The sequence below is a fragment of the Micropterus salmoides genome, unplaced genomic scaffold (genome assembly GCF_014851395.1).
Source record: "Micropterus salmoides isolate LMB-PRFRI ecotype aquatic unplaced genomic scaffold, ASM1485139v1 Ms_hic_scaffold_9, whole genome shotgun sequence".
NCBI lineage: Eukaryota > Metazoa > Chordata > Actinopteri > Centrarchiformes > Centrarchidae > Micropterus > Micropterus salmoides.
This window is the reverse complement of record NW_024044681.1, coordinates 34,270,346-34,296,815: the sequence shown is the minus strand read 5'-3', so window position 1 is coordinate 34,296,815 and position 26,470 is coordinate 34,270,346. Positions and strand designations below refer to the sequence as shown.

At 39.4% G+C, this 26,470-nt stretch overlaps 1 protein-coding gene across 2 annotated transcripts in view; it reads right to left on the bottom strand.

Annotated features, from left to right (window-relative positions):
* LOC119895740 (protein turtle homolog B-like) overlaps positions 1-26,470 on the bottom strand; it is a 143,415-nt gene that overhangs the window by 35,894 nt on the left and 81,051 nt on the right. The window contains exons 8-17 of one of the 2 annotated variants that reach the window (XM_038709038.1): positions 23,198-23,340; positions 22,848-22,988; positions 22,617-22,733; positions 21,929-22,079; positions 19,705-19,828; positions 16,796-16,971; positions 15,513-15,739; positions 8,281-8,365; positions 5,079-5,243; positions 4,347-4,392 (exon numbers count right to left, since the gene is read on the bottom strand). In XM_038709038.1, coding sequence (XP_038564966.1) covers positions 4,347-4,392; positions 5,079-5,243; positions 8,281-8,365; positions 15,513-15,739; positions 16,796-16,971; positions 19,705-19,828; positions 21,929-22,079; positions 22,617-22,733; positions 22,848-22,988; positions 23,198-23,340 — 1,375 coding nt within the window. The remainder of the gene's footprint in view (positions 1-4,346; positions 4,393-5,078; positions 5,244-8,280; positions 8,366-15,512; positions 15,740-16,795; positions 16,972-19,704; positions 19,829-21,928; positions 22,080-22,616; positions 22,734-22,847; positions 22,989-23,197; positions 23,341-26,470) is intronic. The other variant, XM_038709039.1, reaches the window with a different exon arrangement.

Below are 26,470 nucleotides of genomic sequence, written 5' to 3'. Positions count from 1 at the left end.
AGCATCTTGTTGCCTCGGAGTTGTGGAACATTAGCCTATGCGTGTTGTCATGCAATCAATACTTTCTGATTTCAGTTTTTATGTTTTTAGAAAAATTAGACAAGTTGGAGGAAAACCAGTGCTGTTCGTGTATCTTTCAGCCCACTATTACCTTTGCAGATAGATAGATAGATAGATAGATAGATAGATAGATAGTAGGGCTGACCCCCAATAATCGAAGATTCAATGCTTCGACGGCAGAGCCTGATTCAACTGTCAATCTTGAAGCTTCACAGTGAAACAAGCATTGGCGATATGGGGGTGTTCAACATCTGATTTTACATAGAACTACCAGTTTTCTCCCACTAAGTTAATATACAGCCTATTACATTATACATTTCATAACGTTTAATGCTGTAAATAAACATGTAAAAAGAATAAAACTTTCAATAAATGTTTTTAAAAGTGCGTGAATAAATCCAGAACTGTAACCCTAACCCTGGGTCGTCAGTGCGCACGTGTAGGCGTAGTGTGTATGTGTGTAGTGACAGAAGAGGAACACTTGCTGAAGAGACCAAGCTCCAGCTTCACTGGTGTTGTGCTGAGTAGTTCACACCTCGCGGGACTTTCGGATAATTTATCAATGTTGATGAACCACACAAAGAATATTTTATCGTTTTTAAATAGCCGGCTACTTCAAATAGATCCATGAGGAACCAAAAACTCTGCACAAGACCGGTGAATGACAGGCGAGAGAGAGAGAGAGAGAGAGAGAGAGAGAGAGAGAGAAAAAGGGGTCTTTAAAAAGCCTCAGTGTAGCTGGAAATTTACAGTGTAAGTTGAATGACTAGGGACTGCAGCTCTGCAGCTTCTCAAGATTTAAGCAGAGCCACAACCCCACACCGCAATCGCCGTGCACAAAAACACACGATTCGACTATCAATCGACAATAGGCAGGACTTGAAGATTCTGATTCCACTATGTAAATCCTTAGTCGGTGACAGCCAAAGTTGTAACAACAGCTGGTTGTGATGGTCAGCGCTCAGATTCACCCTTCACTGTCCAACTGATTAATGTAAAATAGTATTTAAATATTGGCATTTCTAGGTGGGCAAACCACTTTTTTTTTTTTCACTTTTGGATATCAGTCCCTGATTCCGGGGTGGTGACCGGTATTGAATTTTTTTTTGTAATATTAATATCTTTAATATTTCAAAATATGTTTGAAAATAACCAAACCTGCCCCTACCACATCCCAAATGTGATGAATGCTCATTCACAAGTAATGAAGTTGTCATTTAGGTATCAACAGGATATACACACACATAAAATATATATATATATACACACGTATGGGTGCTGGTCATATAATTAGAATATAATCAAAAAGTTGATTTATTTCAGTAATTCCATTCAAAAATTAAAACTTGGATATTATATTCATTCATTCCACACAGACTGATATATTTCAAATGTTTGTTTCATTTAATTGTGATGATTAAAACTGACAACTAATGAAAATCCCAAATTCAGTATCTCGGAAAATTAGAATATTACTTAAGACCAATACAAAAAAAGGATTTTTAGAAATGTTGCCAACTGAAAAGTATGAACATGAAAAATATGAGCATGTACAGCACTCAGTACTTAGTTGGGGCTCCTTTTGCCTGAATTACTGCAGCAGTGCGGCATGGCATGGAGTCCATCAGTCTGTGGCACTGCTCAGGTGTTATGAGAGCCCAGGTTGCTCTGATAGTGGCCTTCAGCTCTTCTGCATTGTTGGGTCTGGCGTATCGCATCTTCCTCTTCACAATACCCCATAGATTTTCTATAGGGTTAAGGTCAGGCCAGTTTGCTGGCCAATTAAGAACAGGGATACCATGGTCCTTAAACCAGGTACTGGTAGCTTTGGCACTGTGTGCAGGTGCCAAGTCCTGTTGGAAAACGAAATCTGCATCTCCATAACGTTGGTCAGCAGCAGGAAGCATGAAGTGCTCTAAAACTTCCTGGTAGACGGCTGCGTTGACCTTGGACCTCAGAAAACACAGTGGACCAACACCAGCAGATGACATGGCACCCCAAACCATCACTGACTGTGGAAACTTTACATTGGACCTCAAGCAACGTGGATTCTGTGCCTCTCCTCCCTTCCTCCAGACTCTGGGACCTTGATTTCCAAAGGAAATGCAAAATTTACTTTGATCAGAGAACATAACTTTGGGCCACTCAGCAGCAGTCCAGTCCTTTTTGTCTTTAGCCCAGGCGAGACGCTTCTGACGCTGTGTCTTGTTCAAGAGTGGCTTGACACAAGGAATGCGACAGCTGAAACCCATGTCTTGCATACGTCTGTGCGTGGTGGTTCTTGAAGCACTGACTCCAGCTGCAGTCCACTCTTTGTGAATCTCCCCCACATTTTTGAATGGGTTTTGTTTCACAATCCTCTCCAGGGTGCGGTTATCCCTATTGCTTGTACACTTCTTTCTACCACATCTTTTCCTTCCCTTCGCCTCTCTATTAATGTGCTTGGACACAGAGCTCTGTGAACAGCCAGCCTCTTTAGCAATGACCTTTTGTGTCTTGCCCTCCTTGTGCAAGGTGTCAATGGTCGTCTTTTGGACAGCTGTCAAGTCAGCAGTCTTCCCCATGATTGTGTAGCCTACAAAACTAGAGTGAGAGACCATTTAAAGGCCTTTGCAGGTGTTTTGAGTTAATCAGCTGATTAGAGTGTGGCACCAGGTGTCTTCAGTATTGAACCTTTTCACAATATTCTAATTTTCTGAGATACTGATTTTGGGGTTTTCATTAGTTGTCAGTTATAATCATCAAAATTAAAAGGACTTGAAATATATCAGTCTGTGTGGAATGAATGTATACATTATACGTTAATATTATAAGTTTATAATATATATATTATATAAATAATAATTTACTTATAAGTAAATTATAAGTTTCACTTTTTGAATGGAATTACTGAAATAAATCAACTTCTTGATCATATTCTAATTATATGACCAGCACCTGTATATATGTATACTCAGCAAAAAAAGAAACATCCTCTCACTTACAACTGCTTTTATTTTCAGCAAACTTAACGTGTTCATATTTGTATGAACACAAAAAGATTCAACAACTAAAACATAAACTGAACAAAGTTTCACAGACATGTGAGTAACAGAAATGGAAAAATGTGCCCCTGAACAAAGGGGTTCAAACTCAAAAGTAACAATCAGGCAGGAAGAGATGTTTTATTTAATTTAATTTTATTATTATTATAATTATTATTAATAATATTTTTGTATTTAGCTCTGCTTCATTTTTTTTTTCTTTCTGTTCTTTTTCTTTTTCTTCTTCTCTATAATCTCCCCTTTTATTTATTCTTTTTTTTTGCTCAATTCAAAGCATTTACTCTCCCCGTTTCCTGATTCAGTTTCCCCCACACCACCCCTGATTTTCTACCTCCTGAACACACACACACACACACACACACACAGCCATTGAACATCTTTAATATGCCATTATGTCAAACTGTTTTTCGTTTGTGTATTTATTAAGTATTTCACCTGTTACTTGTTGCGTCACCTAATTAAAAAAAAGGGGGTGGATTCATGTGGTGGTGAGGCCCTGTGGTCCAGTGCAGGTGTTGTCACATGTGGTCTACCACAGCAAGGATGATAAGCTCTCCTTCCTGTCTCCCTGTAGTGCTGTCTTAGGCATCTCACAGTATAGACATTGAAGTTTATTGCCCTGGCAACATTGCAGCATGCCTAAGACACATTCAGGCAGATGAGCAGGGACCCTGGGCATCTTTCTTTTGGTGTTTTTCAGAGTCAGTAGAGAGTTCTCTTTAGTGTTTTTAGTTTTTTATATAGTTTTTATAACTGTGACCTTAATTGGATACTGTCTGTACACTGTTACTGGCTCAATGACTATTCCACAGGTAATGTTCATTGATTGCTTATGGTTCATTGAACAAGCATGAAAAACATTGTTTACACCCTTTACAATAAAGTTCTGTAAAGTTATTTGTTTGTTTTTTTACACAATTATCTTTAAAATACAGTGTCCTGAAAAAGAGACATTTTTGATGCTGAGTTATATATGTATATATATATATTTCTTAAGGGGCGCTTACAAATGTACTGTTTAAATCTAACTTTGCATAAATAAAGTATCTGCTTTGATAGCTGAATAGAATTCTGTTTGGATGACAGAATACTATGTCTGTGTTGGATGGTCTGGCAAGCTGACCACTAAGCACAATGTATCCTAACTTGTGTGCTGTTGGATTATGGGTTTGTTGTAGAGTACTGTGCAGTGTAGCAGTGAAACAGTGAAACAGTGTTGTGTGCCATGTAGGGGCCACTTACGGAGTTTCCATGCTTTTCCTGCAGTGGGTTATCGAAAGAGGGGGGTCTTGAAGACAAGAGAAACACGGAAAATACAATTACTGCCATTTAAGATTAAGATACATATATTTCAAGTATAATTGTATAATAATTACTGCAAAGTTGCCTGTCATTTCAGAACTATTTAAATAAAGGAGTTCATGATGAGCACTAGATCCTCTTTCCTGGCATACAGGCAAAGAGCAAAAACCAAAGTTAGAGTCAGTGTAAATGCATCATATTTACAGTGGGGAAATTTCTTGTTTTATATAAAAGGTTTACAAAAACTTGATTCCCCAAAGATGACATCAGTGGAAAGGCAAGATTTGAAATGGTGTGACAGGATAACAATAAAATGCAAACAACAAAATATACTGAATGTACAATTACTACTACTGTCTAACTATAGCCATGGCTTATCAAGACACTTATACAGCTTATATTTTTAGTCAAACAATTAAATTGATGAATATGCAGTGAAAGCTGAGAGGATATGAGTCCTATAAAGCATATGTAGTACAAGTACACAAATCAGTAAAGTACATGTTAGGTAATGTAAGGTTTTTCCATAATTGTACAAAAAATGAATACAGTGATAAAAACAGACAGCTAATGTTAAGACACCATGAAGTGCCAAATACTACCGTACAACATGAAAGAATCTTAATTGGCTTAGCGATTGTGGAGATATACTGGTCGGGATTTTCCCCTCACCTCTTTTCCTCTTAAGCTTCCGTCGGCGCTGCTTGTTGACGAAGCAGGCAGCCATCGTGCTGAACAGGACAGCTGCTGCCAGGAAACAGATGGTAGCCACAATGCCAGCCACCACAGGTCGTGCCAGTCCACGCTCCTCCACCATCTCTGGAGGAGGGAAGACGTCTGTGAGACGAGGAGGGAAGAGTCAGGGACATAAAGCCGGTTGAAGTGACAGTGTAACAGCAAAATGATGATGTGGTGATGGGGAGAGAAAAGGATGTAATAAACAAGGACATGACAGTTTCAGTTTGACATACTGTATGTAGGTGCAGAGTTGGGGGAAATGACAGATTAACAGAGGAGACTTTGTTAGATATAGCAAATAGAGTAAAGAAACAAATGTCAAGCTTGATCAAGCTGATACAGCCCTCCCCAAGATAAATATCAACATTCATTTTCTGGCTCTGATATTAACTATGAGATTACCACGCAGATGTGAGCACACCGCCTCCTCCAAGAACACACTGTGGCTATTTGACAATATGAGAAACTGAATCAGGATCAACAAATTAGGGAAGCCTCATCCAATAAATAGCAGGCTAAGTTCCTGCAGAGGAGCCTTAGAAGGGCCCAAGAAAGGAAAACTCATTTTCCCCCACAAATATCTGTAATCATAGCTTTACAATGTAAGAAACTGTTTACTCACAAAATAAACTCTGCTGAAAAGATGAAGCTACAAGTGCACTGGATTGCCTGGCTGCTACAGCTTTAGTTTAAAGTCATATAAAAATACTCACTTGGAAAAAGAATGTGTCTGGTAGTTAATTAGTCAGGTAATTAGTAGTTAGTTAAAATAAAACCTAAAATAATATTTAAAAAACCCTAAAATTACATCTACTCCAAATCCCTCACTGAAAAATCCAGGATCTATGAATATGCAAATATTTTTCATTTTGGAAGTTGTACAGTACAGGTACTTTACTTGATTCCATTATATACTACTTTATACTTCTACTCCACTACATTCCAGATTCAGGGGATTCATAAGTTACCCAGCAGTATGTAAGTTAAAATTAGCACCACCTTCACCAGCTGCAATACCGTACACAAGTGATGAACACATAAATCAATAATTATAATCTAATAATATGATACATTATTGTGATTTTGGCCATTCTGCATGATGAGTACTGTTCTTTTTGTTACTTTTTAATGCCAATACTTTTGTACTTTTACATTAAGATTTTGAATGAGTATCGAGTATTGCTACACTGTAATACTTAGATCAGAGTACTTCTCCCCTCACTGACTCTCACTGTAAGTGCACTGAAAGGTTTCTCGTTTCCATATCACGCTTATGTAACTTTCAGACTGGACCATGACTGGCTTCCAAACTACACAAACCCAGCTTGTAGATCAGGTGTTAAACTGAGATTTAAGGTGAGCAGAGAGGAAATTTCCCCCATTTATTACAAATTATTAACAGATTTTTTTTTTTTTTTTAGCGCTGTGTCAGCATTAACTCTGGGGAAATAAGAGGGAAAACTCTTAATGAATGTACAGAATTCCAAAATCAACAATAATTATAAAATTTCAGGGAATCCAATACATTATTAACAAACTACTATTATCCACTGATTCTGCAAGATGCACAGATGCTTGGAACCGTTCTCTGTTGGCAAAAAGTGCGGATAATACCTGGTCCCTGATACTTTTTTGGTATTTAGAATTGTTTTAGGATCTCCAATAGCTGATGGAGAACCTCAACTACTCTTGGTCAAGGTTCTAAGCGAGCTGTGCCGATACTTAAAGTTGGTTAAAACACTGCAGACCACTAATTGTTAAGATGGAACCGTCACCAGTGTGTTTGTGTCGCGTTGAAGATGACGACACAGCAGTTTCATGCTGTGTTGCTATAACGATCAGCTAAGAATCCCGCCTACATTGAAGGGGTACTGTCTGCAGTGGAAAACAAAATTGAGAAAAGTACCTAGTACCAAAAGCAAGTCAGCTTAAATTGAGCCGAGCCGAGCCATACCTTGCAGTGGAAATGAGGCTATATACAAAGGACAGCATTGGCAGATATATTAGTCTGTTACACTGGTCTCCTTTACTGTGTGCCCATAGCTTGTCAACTTGGACATGACTTTGAATTAGGATTCAAACCTTAGTGTCACTAAGTTATGTTTCATACAACATAAGCATAGCGCTACCGACTTTTAGAACTGTCCTCAGTAATTAATGCTGGACTTATTTTACTGACCTACATGCTAATGAATCGCTCAGTGAGGACCAGGGGGGACAATGTGTCAACCTCTGTTATGAACTTGTTAGAGTGGCTTATGTGCAGCAGCGAAGCATGACACAGCAAACTGCAGAGTACTGCACCTCCAGTAACATTACTTAAAATCACTACTGATGAGCCAAAGAACACCTTTGTCATCTTTGGAAGGACGTGGTGTATCCATCATGTTTTACATATGATACTGACTGGCAATATGTAGAGACAGCACTCAAATGAATACATATACAATGACCCATATCAGCAGAGAAATGAGCACCACATAGCACAGAGTTCCACCTTTACCAGGAGGGGGCAGCAGAGTGCTTTCAGAGATCCAAGGGTTCAAGAGCAAATATTCTCTGTAACCCTGCCAACAGCTGCTCTTACCAAAAGTGTACTCAGTGACCTCTGCAGAGGAGTGACATCACATTTTGAGGAGTTTAATTTCGGATTCAAAACAACAAAAAAAGTCTTTATTGAATCTTTTTTTAGCGCAAAGCAGCCCGATACAATCTGTGGGAGACAGGCAGAACGGTGATGTCATACTCTTCAGAATGGTACAAAGGAGTGGGCATGTAAAGTGAGCTTCGATTGAATACTGCTGAGTGGGCAAAATGTAAAGTTGTAGTTGCTGCGTGTGCAATACATCTAGAGCCCTCAGAAATGTTAAGATTGCCTGAGGTTAGAGATGCAGGTTACTGCCAGAGGTTGTCGGGTTGAATCCCAGCATTGACAAGAAAAGCTCCTATAAATTCAAGGCAGCGAGCAGTGTTTCAAAGAGGCTTGTCCTATTTTCTTAGTCTCTGATTCATTTTACATGCATATATACTGTGTTATGTGTGGCTTAAACATTCATTATTTGCAATTTTATATTCTGATTTTGTTAATAATGACCACAAGTGAAATTATACTGCATCATGTGATGGACTGGCTCACCTGTGCTGGACACTCCCACTACGTTACTAGGCTCACTGATCATTTCATCCATGACGGCCATGACACGGAATTCGTACCACGCCTCCTAGGAGCAGGAGAAAAAAGAGATAAACATTCAGGAAGTAAACCATCTGGATCTCATGCCTGTTGTCAGAACGGTTCAATCAGGCCGTGGTTTCTGTTTGTGTCTCCAAAGACCAGCCAGCTAAGCCTCCAATGCTTTGGAAATAAATAGTGCAGCTGAGTCACTGAAAGTTACCGTTTAGTTTTAGTACCACAATTTGAGATTTAAAAGGCTTAATAAAATGTTGGAACTTTGAGGTAAAAAATGTGCCGTTCCTACACCAATGGCACTGTAGATTTCAACATCAGAAGTCACGTGCTGCAAACTGATTTTGACACCACCAATTTTACACACATACCACTCTTCTGTAGCTCTACACTAGGATATCTCACATCTCTGACAAGGCCCCCCAATTTTTATTAATATCATTTTTAAGATGTTAGAAACCTGTCAGCAAATTAAGGTAAATTGGATGACATAGTTTACTGATCAATTGAATGATATAAACTCTAATAAATGGAAGCAAATTATCTTTAAAATCAATAGCATAATTATATCAAAAGGCTATGCGGTGATGAGAACAATATGTATAAGAAGGGACAAGAAACATATACAAAACATGACAAGAATCTCAATAGAAAATGAATGACCGCAAATTAACTGATTACATGAATATCATATTGGATGATTACTTTTACTCAAGATGGATAAATGACTAGGTCATGATGAAAAGACAAATTAAGCCTTTTAGAACCTGGTTTTCATATACTTGGTGCTGGCTGTGCTCTCCACAGTGCAGGGTCAGCTACAGAACAGCAGCTGTAGAGCTGGCAGAGATTCAGGCTGTGTTTTGCTCAAGGACACTTCAGCAGGGTGCAATACCTACTTCTCTGTACTGTTGGCCCGACACTGTGCTGTGGACTGAACTGACAGCTTCCTACACCATCAGAAAAGACTGACGATTTGAATGTGGAGACGTGTGTGATACCAAACACCTTATACTTTCACACAAATACACATGCAGACAACCAAACAGAGCATCCCCCCTCGTCAAATGACCTCAGCTGCAAAAGTGAAAAAGTTATACAAGCTAGGTGCATCGTGTGTGGTCAGAGAGCTGGAGAGATGTGTGTGTGGGTGTTTGCTGTGCAATAAAAGGAGAGATAAAAGCATCTGCATGAAGCTGAAAGTGGTAGTTAGATTAAAGAAAGAAGCTCAAACATGTCACGGCAGGACAATTAGCTGACATGAGCAAGATCTGTTAGAACTCATAAATACATAAGATTTTCCTTTGCTGTAGAGAAAATATCTCCAAGAATTTCACTGTCCTCTAAAAAAAACACATGGTATTTATAATTTATATTGATACAGTGTATTACATTGTATTTAATTTCATGTTTCAGTTACTATTATTTCTGTGCTCAGTACAAGCCGCCTGCAGAAATAAAAGCGTGTGTGTTCTGCAGGTCACATGCAACAGAAAAAGTAAAAACACGAAATGCCATGCAGTAAATTCCACAGCGATGGTCAGAAAGTGAGTCAGCGTGTGCACACACACCTGCATTGTTACTATGACAACCAAAGAGGATATGGCAGCCCATCATTATACATAAGAAGAATCTGATCTGGGTACTTTTAATTTAGAGCATTACTAGCACACCTTGAAAAACAAATCAACTTTGCCTGCAGTAGGCCTCAATAGTATCAGAACTGAGATCTCTTCATACTGACATGCTCATTACGGAGGGCAATTCTTTCAGCATTTGGAAATTCTTGTGCATCTAAAACTAGAAGTCAAACTTCTTAAGTAGCAACATAATTGATGTCAGTCACTATGTAGTGTTGTACATGTGCAAATATTATACCCGATTAAATTTACTTGAAAACTGAGGTATTAATTAAAAGATGTTTGTGCACTGTGAAACAGAGGGGGCCTCTTTTTTTGTTCTTACACCTTCAGTAGAATACAGTGGGAAACTGTTACATAAATACAGACGGGAATGATCAGACAGGAAAAACCTAAATTAATTAATTAATTTAACTGGATCAACATGATTTCTAAAGACTTGATTAAATGAAATGATGTAACATGTAGCTCAAAATATTGTTTTGGAGAGGTTTGACTTGATGATGCAGCAAGAACATCAAAATCTTTGGGATGCTAGAGAAAAATGTTGTGACTGTGTCTTATTGTCACATTTGTGTCCATTCTGACGATGGATTACGATAACTTTGGAATCATTGCTTCTGCTGCAGAGATTTGGAAAATGGAACTAAACAAGACAACACACAGCCTCCTTAAAGCAGCTGTAATGGATGTTTTTATAGAACAGTGTATCAAATAACAAAGTGAACATTGTCGCTTGCATGAAAGGGGTCACTCGTAGTAATGAACCTACATAGAACTATAACTAGAATCATCAGCTCCCCTCAGCTTTACGTAGCTTTATAGTGAGTTTCAGTTCACTTTTTAGCTGTCTGGCACACAGTATTTAATGTTTTGGTTCACTCTCACCGCTCTCATAGCATTAATTTCAGCTGCAGCAGGCCCACTGCAACCCACCTGATCAGCACTAAACGCCAGACAGACATAATTAGCGACTGGCTAATTTAGCATTCATTTAGCAGCTAAACAGCCAGAGATTTCTGTCCGGCTTTGGTAGAGACCAAAACAGAACTTAAAGAGAATAAATGCTGGACTAACATAGGTTCTTCAAGTTGCTATGTAAAGCAACTGTTAACTGTTAACCATTTAAAATTAAAAGACGATATGACAAATAGTGTTCATAACTTGTTTCCGCTGACCTGCATTTCACCTGCTGATACTGCATTTCCAGCCCTATATTGTAGTTCTGCGACTACTCTATGGTAGCTTTGCATGATTAAAAGTAAGAAAAATAAATAAATCTCATTATGGCTCTTTATGCAGGCCTTCATTTCAGCCTCTGTCTGAAACAAGCTGTAGATGCTCCTGCCTCTTTAAGCCCCCCAAGCTCATTGTCTTCATTTGCCAAGACACTGAGGTGTTTACTGGGTTAGAAAGATGGGGCTGCACTTTCTTTGTGGGCGTGGCTGGCATTCTATGCCTGGAGCAAATGACCATATATGGAAAACTGGCTCCTTACAACATTATACAGACATCAAATTTAATCCAAACTAAAGTAAACAGAAATTATCCCAGTGGATTAGCTATTGTGGCTAACTGCACACGTCTCCTTCCAGGACAACCAGCTGGCTAACCAAACAGCTGCTTGTACATCAGCATACACTGGCAATTTGTCTATTTAACATGTGTACATGCTGGCAAATAGTAAGAAACAACAGAAGATTTGACTTTGTTGTCTTCTCTTAATTCTAAACAGAGTACACAGATGACAAACTAAATGAAAGGAAGATGAAGAATGGAGGCAGATGAGTGCAAAGCCATTTTAAACCATAGTCAAATGGACAAAACTATGAGGACTTGAGAACTTGACTGAAAAATACAGACGTTTTTTGGTATTAGTCTTTTTAACTACACCTTAGTCAAATAAGAAAAAAGCCACTTTTTATGACAGTGTATTGTGTGTACTGAGACGTCATTTTTTATGGTGAATGCATGTTTTTATGTCACAACTGAAGAAATGACACTTTGCTATAATGTAAAGTAGTGAGTGTACAGCTTGTATAACAGTGTAATTTTGCTGTCCCCTCAAAATAACACATCACACAGCCATTAATGTCTAAACTGCTGGCAATAAAAGTGAGTACACCCCTAAGTGAAAATGTCCATATTGGGCCCAAAGTGTCAATATTTTGTGTGGCCACCATTATTTTCCAGCACTGCCTTAAACCTCTTGGGCATGGAGTTCACCAGATCTTCACAGGTTGCCACTAGAGTCCTCTTCCACTCCTCCATGACGACATCACGGAGCTGGTGGATGTTAGAGACCTTGCGCTCCTCAACCTTCCATTTGAGGATTCCCCACAGATGCTCAATAGGGTTTAGGTCTGGAGCCCTGCTTGGCCAGTCCATCACCTTTACCCTCAGCTTCTTTAGCGAGGCAGTGGTCGTCTTGGAGGTGTGTTTGGAATACTGCCCTGCGGCCCAGTCTCCGAAGGGAGGGGATCATGCTCTGCTTCAGTATGTTACAGCACATGTTGGCATTCATGGTTCCCTAAATGAACTGTAGCTCCCCAGTGCCGGCAGCACTCATGCATCCCCAGACCAGGACACTCCCACCACCATGCTTGACTGTAGGCAAGACACACTTGTCTTTGTACTCCTCACCTGGTTGCCACCACACGCTTGACACCATCTGAACCAGATAAGTTGATCTTGGTCTCATCAGACCACAGGACATGGTTCTAGTAATCTGTGTCCTTTGTCTGCTGGTCTTCAGCAAACTGTTTGCGGGCTTTCTTGTGCATCATCTTTAGAAGAGGCTTCCTTCTCAGATGACAGCCATGCAGAACCCCACCCCTTCAACATCTGCAGCAGTGCTGGCAGCACTCATACGTGTATTTCCCAAAGACAACCTCTGGCTATGACGCTGAGCACGTGCAGTCAACTTCTTTGGTCGACCATGGCGAGTCCTGTTCTGAGTGGAACCTGTCCTGTTGAACCGCTGTATGGTCTTGGCCACCGTGCTGCAGCTCAGTTTCAGGGTCTTGGCAATCTTTTTAGACTATCTTTATCTTTATGTAGAGCAACAATTCTTTTTTTCAGATCCTCAGAGTTCTTTGCCATGAGGTGCCATGTTGAACTTCCAGTGACCAGTATGAGGGAGTGTGAGAGCGATGACACCAAATTTAACACACCTGCTCCCCGTTCACACCTGAGACTTTGTAACACTAACGAGTCACATGACACCGGGGAGGGAAAATGGTTAATTGGGCCCAATTTGGACATTTTCACTTAGGGGTGTCCTCACTTTTGTTGCCAGTGGTTTAGACATTAATGGCTGTGTGATGTGTTATTTTGAAGGGACAGCAATTTACACTGTTATACAAGCTGTACACTCACTACTTTATATTGTAGCAAAGTGTCATTTCTTCAGTGTTGTCACATGAAAAGATAGAATCAAATGTTTACATAAATGTGAGGGGTGTACTCATTTGAGATACTGTATGTCTTTATGGCATGTCTTTTGGTGATTATAATCATATTCTTGTGAAATGCTTTACAATAACAGCCACTTTTTGTTGCTAAAACAAGGCTGCCTTCAAAAACAACAGAATCATAATGTGGGTTTCTGTTCATATGCACTTGTAATTTGCAAAAAAGATCATATCTGTGAGGAGCGATAAGGAGACTATAACCCTCCTCAAATCAAAACATGGAATATGCATAACATATACATACCATACTTTCATTGTGCTTTTGACACAGTTTTTCACAGTTTGAGGTTTGACAGCTGCTTTTTTAATTACATCATCTTGTGACACCCTCATCTCCAACCATGGTCTTTTTAACAGCACTGGCTGGAGATTTAGCACCACTAGCTGTTTATTTCGACAAACCAACCTTAACCTCCTTAAATTCAATAATTAGATAATTTTAAGACTTTTAAAAGACCAGGTAATAGCTGGATTTCTAACTGCCTGGTCCGGTATACCGTGGTTTTATTTTAAATCATCAAGAATTCAGTCTACATCTTCAGTGCTGTGTGACTTCAAATCTGCAAACTAAAAGGTGTGTTTAACCCTCAACTACATCCTAGACATCTCTAAAGCCTGGAACTGTCAGATATAGGTCTAGTATAATACTTAAACTCAGCCCCAGCCACAGGGCTGTGTGTTGAGCCCCCCTTCTCTTCTCACTCTCTACACTTCTGACCCAACCAGAGAGACCCCAATCCACTACACATCAAAGGGGACTGTGTCGAATAGGTCCCTGCTTTCAGGTTCCTTGGTGTACACATAGCTGAAGACCTCTCTTGGACTACCAACACCACCTCAGCAGACAAGAAGACACAAAAAAGACTTAACTTCCTCATCCTCAGGAAAAACAACCTGCCTGATAACCTGCTGGTCCTTCTACCACTACTCCATCAAGAGTGTACTGATGTACCGTATCTCTGTGTGTTCTGCCAGCGGCTCAGCATCGGACAGGAGAGCTCTTCACAGGGTCATCAACACTGCACAGAAGATCATCTGCTGCTCACTTCCTTCCTTGGAGGACTTATTCAGCTCATGCTGCATCAGTAGAGTAGTCAACATACTAACCACCCTGGACATAGAGGTGTGTGATATTACGATATTAGATTGTGAACAATTAAAATGTCTCCACGATCTGCCTTTTTAAAGAGATCGTCAGTATCGTGCTACAGTGCACATTGTCTATCAGGTTACTTCTGTGGCTACACACGCAGTTGACGGCTACTCTGTCAACATTGCAGTCAATATCTGCAACAAATCCCTTCCTGTCTTTAAAATGTTATAAGAACAAAATTAATCAGTTCTTTGTTGTTTGAATGAATCATTAGTCAACATTGTACTGTATACGATTAATAATTTCTCTTTTCAACCAACAAACCAATAACTTAGAAACAAAATAGTCTTAAAATCAAACATGTAAATGAATCGTGATAAGATCATGAAGATCGTAATCCTGCCTGAAATAAATCGTGATATAATATTTTTGACATATCGCCTGGAGATCATCTGTTTTACCTGGGAGATGCTTCAGGTCAATCAAATCATGAACAGACTTAAGAACAACTCTACACCAGAGCCATACCAGAACTGAATAATGACAAGTACTGACTGAAAACTGCCAACTGAACACTGATACTGACTGTTTGGGAACTGTGACTATCAGCACTGTAATACTTTTAGTACATTCTAAGAACAATGCACAGATGTTTACATTTCCACTATACCATTTTCAGTGTATCTTGTATATTATTAACTGCACAATCTGTACATAGGGCCACAGCAATTTAACAATGTGAAAAGATTCGGGAGAGAAATATCTAAGTTGCTACCAATAAACTACTGGTACTGTACCTACTGTTTTATTAATAAACACACTTTTGCATTTGTATATTTAAAACCTTCATTTTTTAGCTCAAACATTCTTATATTTGCAATTTTGTTGCTTTATTTGTTTGTTTGTTATGTAACTGTTATGTGGGAATGCACCGTCAGGATTGCACTCAAATTTGTCCACAGTCCTTTCTTTTACCTGGATGAGGTCTCGGGCGAGCAACTCCGTCTCCCCAGAAGGAATGCTGTCGTCCAAGACCTCCCATCGTTCCCCTAGGCGAAACTCCATGACATAATGCTGGATAGGTGCTGTGTGATTGGCAGGCGGGATCCAGGTGAGCAGGACTCCCTGCTGCGTGCGATTGGCTGTGAGGCACCGTGGTGGGGTAAGCAGCACCAATGGTTCAGGGGTACTTATAGGAAATACTGAAAGAGCACATTAGGGTTGAGAATGTGTGTGAGTGACTCAGTTATATATTCAGGGAGCAGTTCCACCAATGATCAGCCCCCTTTGACACTTTAACACTGACTTGAATCTTAACTAGACTGTGAGCAGATGTGATTAAGCTTTTATACCAAATGCATCTCTGACAGAAGCATGAAATTCACATGTATCTTATTAATTCAACTCTGAATCCTTGCAAGGTCATTTCATAAACATTTCATATTAGCTCATATTTCCTCCTTTACGGCTGTTAAAGGACAAAAAGACAACAAGCAGTCCCTGAGCTAAATGCTCTCTCTTCTTTGTTTCTACTCTGTGGCTGACACAGAAGGCGATGAAGCGTGAATAGTTATCCCAATTTTCACTTGTCACTTATCTTTAACTAATAATCTGTGACACCTTCATTTATACATAATAAATGTCCCTTTTACTGCTGTAAGGAATTGTATGAGGCACAATGATTCAACAAAAGCCTGGTTTAAGCTTTTACATAGTGTCTTTTACATTCGTGTTCTGATAATCCAACTTTATCCAGAAAAAAAAAAGTTTTAAGTGGACAGAACATAACTGCATTTTCTTTTTAAATGTTCAGTAAGAGTATCTGTGACACAATATAACAGGGCATTGTCAGAACAGTGTCTAAACAAGCTGTAGCAAATGAAAGTTTGAGCTCATAATGTCGCTGATGATTGTAGCCCATTAACATGAATTCTGAATGTTGGCTAAACAACGAAAAAAGAACACTGTAGCACTAATCTCATCTGGAATGTTAAATTAACTTATCTACTTTTTTCATATTACATTGGTGATTTTACATAGATGTTTAACATTGTTCTTCCCTCTTTAGAGACATATTATTCATATGAAAATGTTAGAGAGCAAATGAGAATCAAGGTTTACACTCCTTCTAAAATTGAATATAGTAATCCAGGAAGTCGTAGTCTTGCACAGAGTGATTTTTTTGTATAATAACATTAGAGGCTTTCTAGCCATTTCATTACTGGATCCCTTTGTCGAGCGGTAGTGAGTATACTCACCTAGTGTGTTCACAGTGACAACCTCGCTGAAGGGGCCTGTGCCAAGCTTGTTTTGGGCCAGTACACTGAACTGGTATGTTGTCTCTGGCTCCAAGCCGGGCACCACCATCCAGTCATGGCCTCCAGGCACAGGTATGGAAAGCCAGTCATGTGGACCTAAATGCTCCCTCTTCAGCCTGTACAGGAGTCAGGATGAGAGATGAGCGGACAGACAGGAAAGACATGAAAAAAGATAATGGGAGTGCCTTCCCTTTTTGTTTTAGATTGAGTTAAAAGATAACTTCATGTTGATCATGTAAAAAAGTCTGTACAAAGACACAATTTAGAGTTAAGGGAAGTGTTTTCTCAGCATCATTGTTATCACACAGTTTGCACATTACAGGGGCATCTCAAAAAAATTGCATATCATGGAAAAGTTCATATGCCGAGCCGCGTTGCATGCAGTCATTTGTGCACAAGGAACCCCGACAAAGTACTGAGCGCGTAAATTTACCTTTTTCTGAACTTTTCTGAAGGTTGAAATTTCTGTATTATTAATTCTTTATTCTAAAATTCTAATATTTTGATGTTTGATTTCCATGAGCTGTTAGCCGTAATGATCAAGATAAGGCTTAATACTGTAATGAATCTAGAATATGAAAGTTTCACTTTTTGAATTAAATAAAAGACAAAAATGAACTTTTCTGTGATATCCTAATTTATTTAGATGCACCCGTACAATGTAACATAACATCATTTCCGCAACAGGTCTAGTTCCATCATAATTGTAAAATTAAACATTATGAATTTTTGACCGTTCACTTTAATCACAACATGCCTTTCACTTGATGGTAATAAGCCCATGCTGCGCTCAGCTTTGCAGTTTGCTGCTTTTTTGCCATGCCTGACCTGATCACCAAATACAGCAGAAAACGGTACACATGCAGCAGCTATGCAAAACTCCTACTATAAATGCCTGGAGTAATAGTGAAGCAGTTCCTTTATGTTTAGATTGATGTAACACACAACACATCACCTACTGAGGTTATCTGATTTCACCAACATAGCTAGATTAATGTGAACTGCACACAGTACAGTTTTCTAGTAGCAATATATTATTGATGAATATATATTTTTTGTTCCTTAATATAAAGTATCTGCTGATACAGTCTTATCCGTTGTTTAAATGTATAATTTTACCCCTATATGACACAGCTGCACAGTGCACAATCAGTCTAAAGCAGGCCTCCATTAAAATTAGTAATGCTGATCCAATTTTGATATGCTTAACAGCTGAATAACTTATGTATTAAGATTTAATTATGTGTAAAAATTTCATGTGTGTCACTGCTTACATTGAAATTTCCTGTTAGATATTTAGAATAGTACCCTGTAGTATTTTATTCAATAATATCCAAGACATATAGGATGGTGCTATTCACTCTGTTTGTGATAAAGAACAGTATCACTCTCTTGTTTAACGTTGTAAAGAGTCTACTTTTATGTTTTAAAGCAATCCATAAGACCCTTGAAATCAAAGTTGATCATACACAACATGAAATGCAACAAAGAGACCAGCAATTTCTTGGTGACTTGTTTTCAATGATTGTACTACTGGATTATACTTTGTTGAAATGATTGGTCGAAATTGTCTAATGATTGATCACCTAACAATGACTTCACACAGTATTTATTTTGCATATGAACAGTGCAGCAGAATGTTACAGCTCATTTCCTTTGTTTTTAATGGTTTGCATGTGTATATGTGTTCATGAGCAGGTGTACTGCACATTCAGAAGCTTAAGGAAGAGACCAAACTGATAGTGGTGGAACTCGACTGTAGTCAGTACTGTATTTCTCTAACAGGGTCCAACTGAGCTATCTGACAATGATATTAGGATATTATCACATTACAGTGACATGTTTGCTGAAACTGCACAGTTTTATTGAATGTGGGTGAAATATACAGACAATGACAAAGACACTGCTAAAATAAAGACTGCATCCAACTCTTCAGTTCAAGAACCAGCTAAACAAAAGCATCTGCGTCTGCAACACATATTGCTAACAGCTGTTACATTTATTAAATATATTTCCTGCTTTATGGAGATTAGATCACCTCACAAGGTTCTATACATTCTCAACTGAGTCAAAACTCTTTAAGAGGAGTTTGTTCAAAATCAACCAGCACACCCACACTGAAAATGCATCCACTTTGGCAGCAAGGTAAAATAATTGACAGAATCTGTTTTAGTGATTATAATGACATTATATATATTGTCACTGTCCTGTTTTTGATCATATGTCCTAGAAAGCTCTGCTAAAATCCACCAAACTTCTGGGTTTTTTTTAGACATTTTGCTCACACCTATCAGCCAAACTGCAGACAGCTCCCTTATAGACCTGGGTTAAAACTACTTCATACTCCTTCAAGAAGATGAAATACGTGTATTTGTATAGTGTATTTATTTAGACACACCTGACCCATGATTAGCAGTAAGATGACAACCAGAGGAACACCTATGTTTTTCACTCCACATTTTATACACATTGAGGGTATGTTAACACGCATCGCATCAGTATGATTACGGTTATACTGCACCGGTCATGGCTAAAATCTCAAGTAATTACTAAATGAAACATTTCAACCTAGGCTTTTTTCACAGTGAAGCAGCGACAAAGCAGCAGCAGCAGCAGAAGGACAGAGAACTTTGGGTCATGTTCAGTTTAGTTGCAACTGTTTTAATCCGTTCCTCCAGAAATTCCAAGATCAGAGATGAAAACTCACTCACACTGGATCTCCATGTATTTCCATCTCTACCTTTTCACAACTGTTCTGAACACAACCCTGGAAAAGACATTTTGAGAAATAACAGAGGAAGTATTGGACGAAGAAAAAGCAGGAAGCAAAGCATGCTGGGATGACTCACACATGGCCATACCAGACTGAAAATGTCTGTTGGAAACCTCCATCATAGGCCGCCTCCCAGGACACATTGGCCCAGGTGGAAGACGCCGCCACATGGACGCTGGTGGGGGCGTGGGGGCTTGTACCTGCAGTGAGAATGTTTTGTTACAAGGGCACAGCAGTCACTGAGTAGCCTTGCTCTGATACGGTACATTAATTTTACTTGTCAAATACATTTACTGTGAGCTAGACACAACAATTTGTTTTTAAGCAGCCAGAAAATCTAACTATAAATAAAATGAGAAAAACAATAATTTTGGTTACATGAATTATGTAATCTTGAATAATGGTCAAGTGTCCAAAATTATTATTACATTTTTTTGTAGGTGTTACCTGCCAAAAGTAAATGTTTCCAGCCATAATTCTTAACTTTGCTCATTACCCTTTCCATTGTTTAGGTAAGCCAGTGCAACAGCAAACCAATCAGTAGCCAGTTCAATACAGTCATTGTATTGCTCTGATTTGACTGGCTCACACCCAGAGAGGAAGTAGAGTGGTCAGCAAGGACAATGATTGACAACAGGACAGACTGTCCCAGTGACTGCATTTACCAGAGGCATTTAAATATATAAATAATATATAAATATATAATAAATAATAAAACATTTTTTTTAAAACGTTCACTCTTGATCCAGTTTATTCCACTATAGACCTACAGTACTGTGAAAAAAGTTTTAGGCAAATGTAAAAATGCACAGTAGTGTAGATCTAACCTTTCTCCCAAAGGTCCTTGAGAAAGCTGTCGCCAATCAGATCTTACAAGACAATAGTTTATTTGAGGATTTTCAAGATGTAAAGGATTGAGTTCAGAGACAGCGCTGGTGAAAATTACAAATGACCTTATAATTACATCAGACAAAGGACTCGTCTCTGTATTTGTCTTGTTCGATTTTAGTTCTGCATTCAAAACCACTGACCATCACATCCTATTACAGAGACTTGAACATAATTGGCATCAAAGGAAACGCTCTAAGCTGGTTTAAGTCTTATTTATCAGATCGATCTCAGTTTGTACATTTTAACGATGAGTCCTCCATAACAAAGTTAGTCACAGAGTTTCACAAGTTTCTGTGCTTTGATCAATCCTGTTCACCTTACGTATGTTTCCTATGGAAACACTGTTATGCAGATGATACCTAATTATATCTATTCATTAAGCCAGATTATACCAATCAGTTCGCTAAACTTCAAGCATACCTTAAGGACGTAAAAACCTGCAATTTTAAACTCAAACCCCAAACACCACTGAGACACATTATCTAAAGATACAGTCTCTCTGGACGGCATCGCCCTGGCCTCCAGCACCACTGTGAGGAATATCGGAGTTATCTTTGACCCTTTAACTCTCACATAAAACACACTTCAAGGACCGACTTTTTTCACCTACGTAATAATGCAAAAATCAGGAACATCCTGTCTCAAAATGATGCAGAAAAACTAATCTTTCCTAAACTGTCCTAAACTAAACTTTAGTTACTTCTAGGTTGGGTTATTGCAATTCCTTATTATCAGGCTGCTTAAATAAGTCTCGTAAGACTTGTCTACTGACAAGAACCAGGAAAAGAGATCATATTTCTCCTGTTTTAGAATAGAATAGAATTCAAAATCCTTCTGATCATCTACAAAGCCCTTAATAGTCAGGCACCATCTTAAAGAGCTTATAGTACCTTATTACACTACTAGAACACTGTGCTCCCAGAAAAGTATTACTTGGTTCCTACAGTCTCCAAAAGTAGAATAGGAGCCAAAGCCTTCTGCTATCAAGCTCCTCTCCTGTGGAATCAGGTCCCACTTTGGGTTTGGGAGGCAGACACACTTACAAGCATCTGTTCCCAACATGTGTTCTGTTGGAGACACTACTTGGTTAATCAAGACAAAAAATATCCACTACTAAGCAGCACCACTAATTAGCTAGCTAGCTACAGTCGATAACATCTGTCAGCAACATTTCAGGGGGCAAAGCTACTTTTGTCTCTCTTTTTAAAATCCAAGAACGTTTGTTCCACAAATTACTGAAAAGCCAAATCATTGTAAAATGAATATGTGCCATGTGGAAATGAAAAGCTTAAGAGTCGTAGCAACAGTGTGGGGTGTTAGTGAATAGTCAGTTACTGCACTTGTTACAGAAAGAGATTCTGATGTAATGTATGTATTTATGCATTTATCTGTATGTATATGTTGGGTACCTATGACTTGGACGTGCGTGCTGGCAGTGATGCTCGTGGCAACGTTGGTGGCGACACACTCCCACTCCCCGTGGTCCTCCTTTGTGAGTGACTTGAACTGTAAGCTGCCTCTGGGCAGAACATTGTGCTTGCTTTTACTGGGCTTCCCTACCTGCAGTCCACCGAGAAAAGCGAAGACAGAGTCAGACAATAAAACAGAGACGGACAAGTTGGAACATGCAATTCAAAACTCAACTCAACATCAGGGAGAGTTTACCAACTGTTCAAAATAGCAATGTGATGTTGTGCAAATATTGCTTTAAATATCTAACTAAAGTATCAAATTATACAGAATGATGAATTATGAATTTCATAAGTGGAAGACAAAAACAATAGCTAATCAGAGTAGTCAGTGAGTGAGATTAATCAAGCAAACAATTGAGAGAATCTAATATGTTCGCTTCATTGCATATTTTATAGACATCATTAAAATGTGATTAAAAACACAAAAATTATATACAGTAGTTTGAGTAATTAAAATCTGAGCACCCACTACAGGCGCAGGTTTCAGCATCAAAAGGTTCTCAATGGAAAACAATGTGACACACAACAATATGAAGTAGAGGTTAAAAAACAGCTGTACACCGGAAATTCAGTGGCCAAATTATAAACATAGGCAGTGGGGTGTAGAGTGTGGAAGATATCTTACCTTCCTCCATGTGATGTTGGGAAAGGGGTCTCCCTCTGCCTCACAGGGGACAACCAGTTCTCTCCCAGCCTCCTGCCTGTACTCCCCTCCAGGAACCACTGAGAATTTGGGAGGGTCCTGCCAAGGGTAAAACAGGTGAGTAAAAACTGATGGTGGTCTGGCACTGCCTCCTGCATGCATAACAGCTGATTTGCTATCTTGGGATCATTTGCACAGTGACCATGGACATACCTTTAGCACCAGGGGAGCGGGAGGGGACCATCCCATGGAACCCAGGGCATTGTAAGGCATGCAGGTATAGGTGCCGAGAGAGTCCTCCGTCACCTCTGCCACACGGATGCTCCCATCGTCCATTTGGCTCCAACCAGGGTACTGTGGATGGAGAAGTCATGGACTGTGCGTAAGGAATAGCATAACCCAGGGTGACTGCATATTTCACTCAAATAAGAGATAGAGAAGCACACTGAAATGAAAGAAGGAATTGAAAAATGGAACCACACAAAGCTTCAACCGAAGAAATGATGCAGTCTGAGGCAGGATAAAGTAAGCGGAACCAAAGCTACAGCACGGCTCCAGCTCACCTTATCTATCCGGAGAGGGAGGCCATCTTTCTTCCACTTAACCAGAGTAACAGGGGGATTGGCATCTACAGGACAGCGGATGAAGCCGGGCAGACCAATGGCCACGTAGATGACAGATGGCATGTTTACCACACGGGCAGGATCTGGTGAAAAACACAGAGAGAGTGAACCGATTGACCGAACATCTCTTTCTACCTAGTGATTGTAACAGCTGTGTAGTGAAGAGTGGGATATCACACAGAATGAAGAATGAAAAAAATGATAATGAATTTCTGTGGAGAACAGCTGGTCTCTGGTGTTTGCAAAGTGCATGTCGTTCAACAATGAACACCCATGCACATCAGTTTTATTCCTGAACTGAAAGTAAAAGAGCAGCATTGTGCACACGACGACACATACAGTAAACCAAGCAAGATTTTAGCAACCTAAATAAAGTAACCTTGATGCCTAAATAAATGAAATGACTAAAATAGCTCCAGAGCGTGGAGCAATTAAAATGTGCAGTTCATTTGGTGAAGGCACACATACACAGTCTATGAACCTCTCTAAAACACCGTTTTTCATGATTTGTTCATTTTTTCAACCAATACACAGGTGTCATTTACACTGGGGACACTGGGGACATGTCCCCACCACTTTTTTAATAAAAGGCTGATTTTGTCCCCACCACCTTTTTAACATAATTTGTTTAAAAAATAAACAAATATAAATAAAAATGAAATGAAATATAGCTTGCAGTTAAATAACAAATCAAAATGCCTTTAGAAAGGTTTATTTGCACAATAAGAAAACATGCAGTGTAATTAAAATATAGAAGAAATGTGCATTGTCCAAAAACAGTAACTTAAGCTGAAAAAATCTGATTATAAAATGTCCCAAAACGTGCATGCAATATAACAACTTCTTGACAGTTTCTTTTTCAAGTTTTCCGTTCTCTCCCTGTGAACATGACAAAAGAGTAGGATAGACTGCCTCAGCAGGGATGATATTACGAGAAAAGTTGATCTACAGGAGAAACAGATCTGAAAGCAGCACAGAATGCCTGAGAGCTGCACTGACTTAGATTCTGTTATATTTATATATTTTGAAATGTCACCTGCCGCCTGAATTTTGTGTTTCCTTTTACAAAAACATTTCCACCATTGGTGCAGAAACTTTCACCAGAATGTCGGAAATGAAGTGTTTAAAGATCAAAATTTCCAAAATCATATATCTCCGCATTGAGAATATCTAATCTGAGTCCCTATGTCCCCACCACTTTTCAACACAAAGTGACGCCCTTGCCAGTGAAAAAGAATAAAGAGTAAGTGATTCTTACTAGCTCTGTAATCCATGTAAAACTGTCAAATGTAAATGAATTAAACTTTTAAATTAACTTCAGAAATTTAGTTAGGAGCGTTTGTTAAATCTGACGTGGCACACTCATACGAGCCCATAGTACAAAAATAATAATAATATTTAGGAAACTGTTCTTGGATGGGGCCAACTAGCACAAAATGTAGCATTCAAGGCAGTTCAGCATATTTGATGATGGTGATGTACTTGCATGATTAGTATCTACATGCTTGAAATGCACTTATTGTAAGTGGCTCTGGATGAAAGCCTCAGTTAAATATATGTAATGTAATAAACCAAAGTTTTAGATAATTTTAATTTTGACCTGATGATGGAGCTAGAGGAAAGTTTAGGGGATTACCAGAGTTATTACAATTCATCCAGATTTCAGTCTGGTCCAAATTGGCAGACCAACCAGACAACACATTTTTACAATGACAGAATCTGTGTTCCCTCTGGTGTAGATAGCTTTTTAACAGTATGTCACTATGTAACAAAGTAGTATTACATAAAATCTAATCAAAAGGGTGTCCAAAGATTGATGTGTCTCTGTGAGCATCCTTAACATAAATATTTTAGACCACATTTAACTACTGTCCCATTTAGTTACAGACAATACATCAAAATCATATCCATACCTGACCTGCCTCAGCCCAATCAGATCAGCCCTGACATGTTTGAGTTTTATTAATATATTTGCTATATTTGCTCCAAATTAGTGGCTATGAGTTCACATTATTCTCTCTGTATTTTAAGTATTATACATTTGGGATTTAGTATGGTCGAGTTATACCCTTTGGGCAAAGACAGGCACACAAGAAAAAAGTCCATCTGGTAGCTTTACTCAGCTAAGAGATGGAAGGAAGGGAAGTGGGGGCTAAAACCTCTCCTTCCTAAATCCTGAATTCTGAAGAAGGGAGAGAACAGCGTGGTGCCCAAATGAGGTCAAGCAGGCGATCTTCAAAGTAGGAACCGGTTGATAAGGAGGAGAAATGGTGTGAGTGAGGGGAGAAGGAGGGGTGAAGAGGAGCGAGCGCTTTCAGCGGAGCGATAGAGGTAGGACGAGCGAGGCTGAGCACCGAGCGTGGGAAAGAGGACAGGTGAGAGAGAGAGAGAGAGAGATGTGACTGGATGACGTAAGGTAGAGAGGCGCTGGGGGAGGAGAGAGGAGGATGAGGCAGTGTGACTGTGAACACAGTAAAGCAGGCAAAAGGCATTCATCTGACTCTACGAAGGAGAGCAGATGAGAGAGTGAGCAAGTGAACGAGTGAGCTAACGACTGCGTGACGTAGCGAAACAGAGGGACTGAAACTAAGCGAGAGATCGATTGACCGCACTGTTGCCAAAACAACTTTGTACTACAACTGCTGTCCTCCAAAGTCCTAACCGCTGGCCCGGCAGCCCTCTGCCACAAAGAGCCCAGAGGAGCGCCGCCACCAGCACCACAGACAAGAATATCAGCCAAGTTTCTAAATATAGCCCTCAGACAGCCCTATCGCTCACGACACACTGGTTCCCACTGCAAGATGCTTTAGGGAAGTTATTCACTGGCAGACACTTCAGGGAGAAAGACAGAGGGAGGACAGAGAAAAAAGGAGACTGTGGGAGAGAGATTTAAACAGAATGAGGCAGAAGAGAAAAAAAGGGGACATGTTGAGATTGAGAATTGAGAACTCAGAGAGGGATAAAAAGAGGAAAGAATAGGACAGAAAGACAGAGAGAGAGAGAGCCCTCTGCAGTCTGACAGAGAAAAGTCCCTGCTCTTAGAGCAATGATGTAATCCCCCTCTCTCACTTCCCCAACCCCTCTCACAAATGGTGTTGCCTGCCTCTGTTCATCACACACACACACACACACACACACACACACACACACACACAATCTAATGTACAGCCATCAAAGGAGGCAGGAGAGCGAGGGAATGCAAAATGTCTGTTG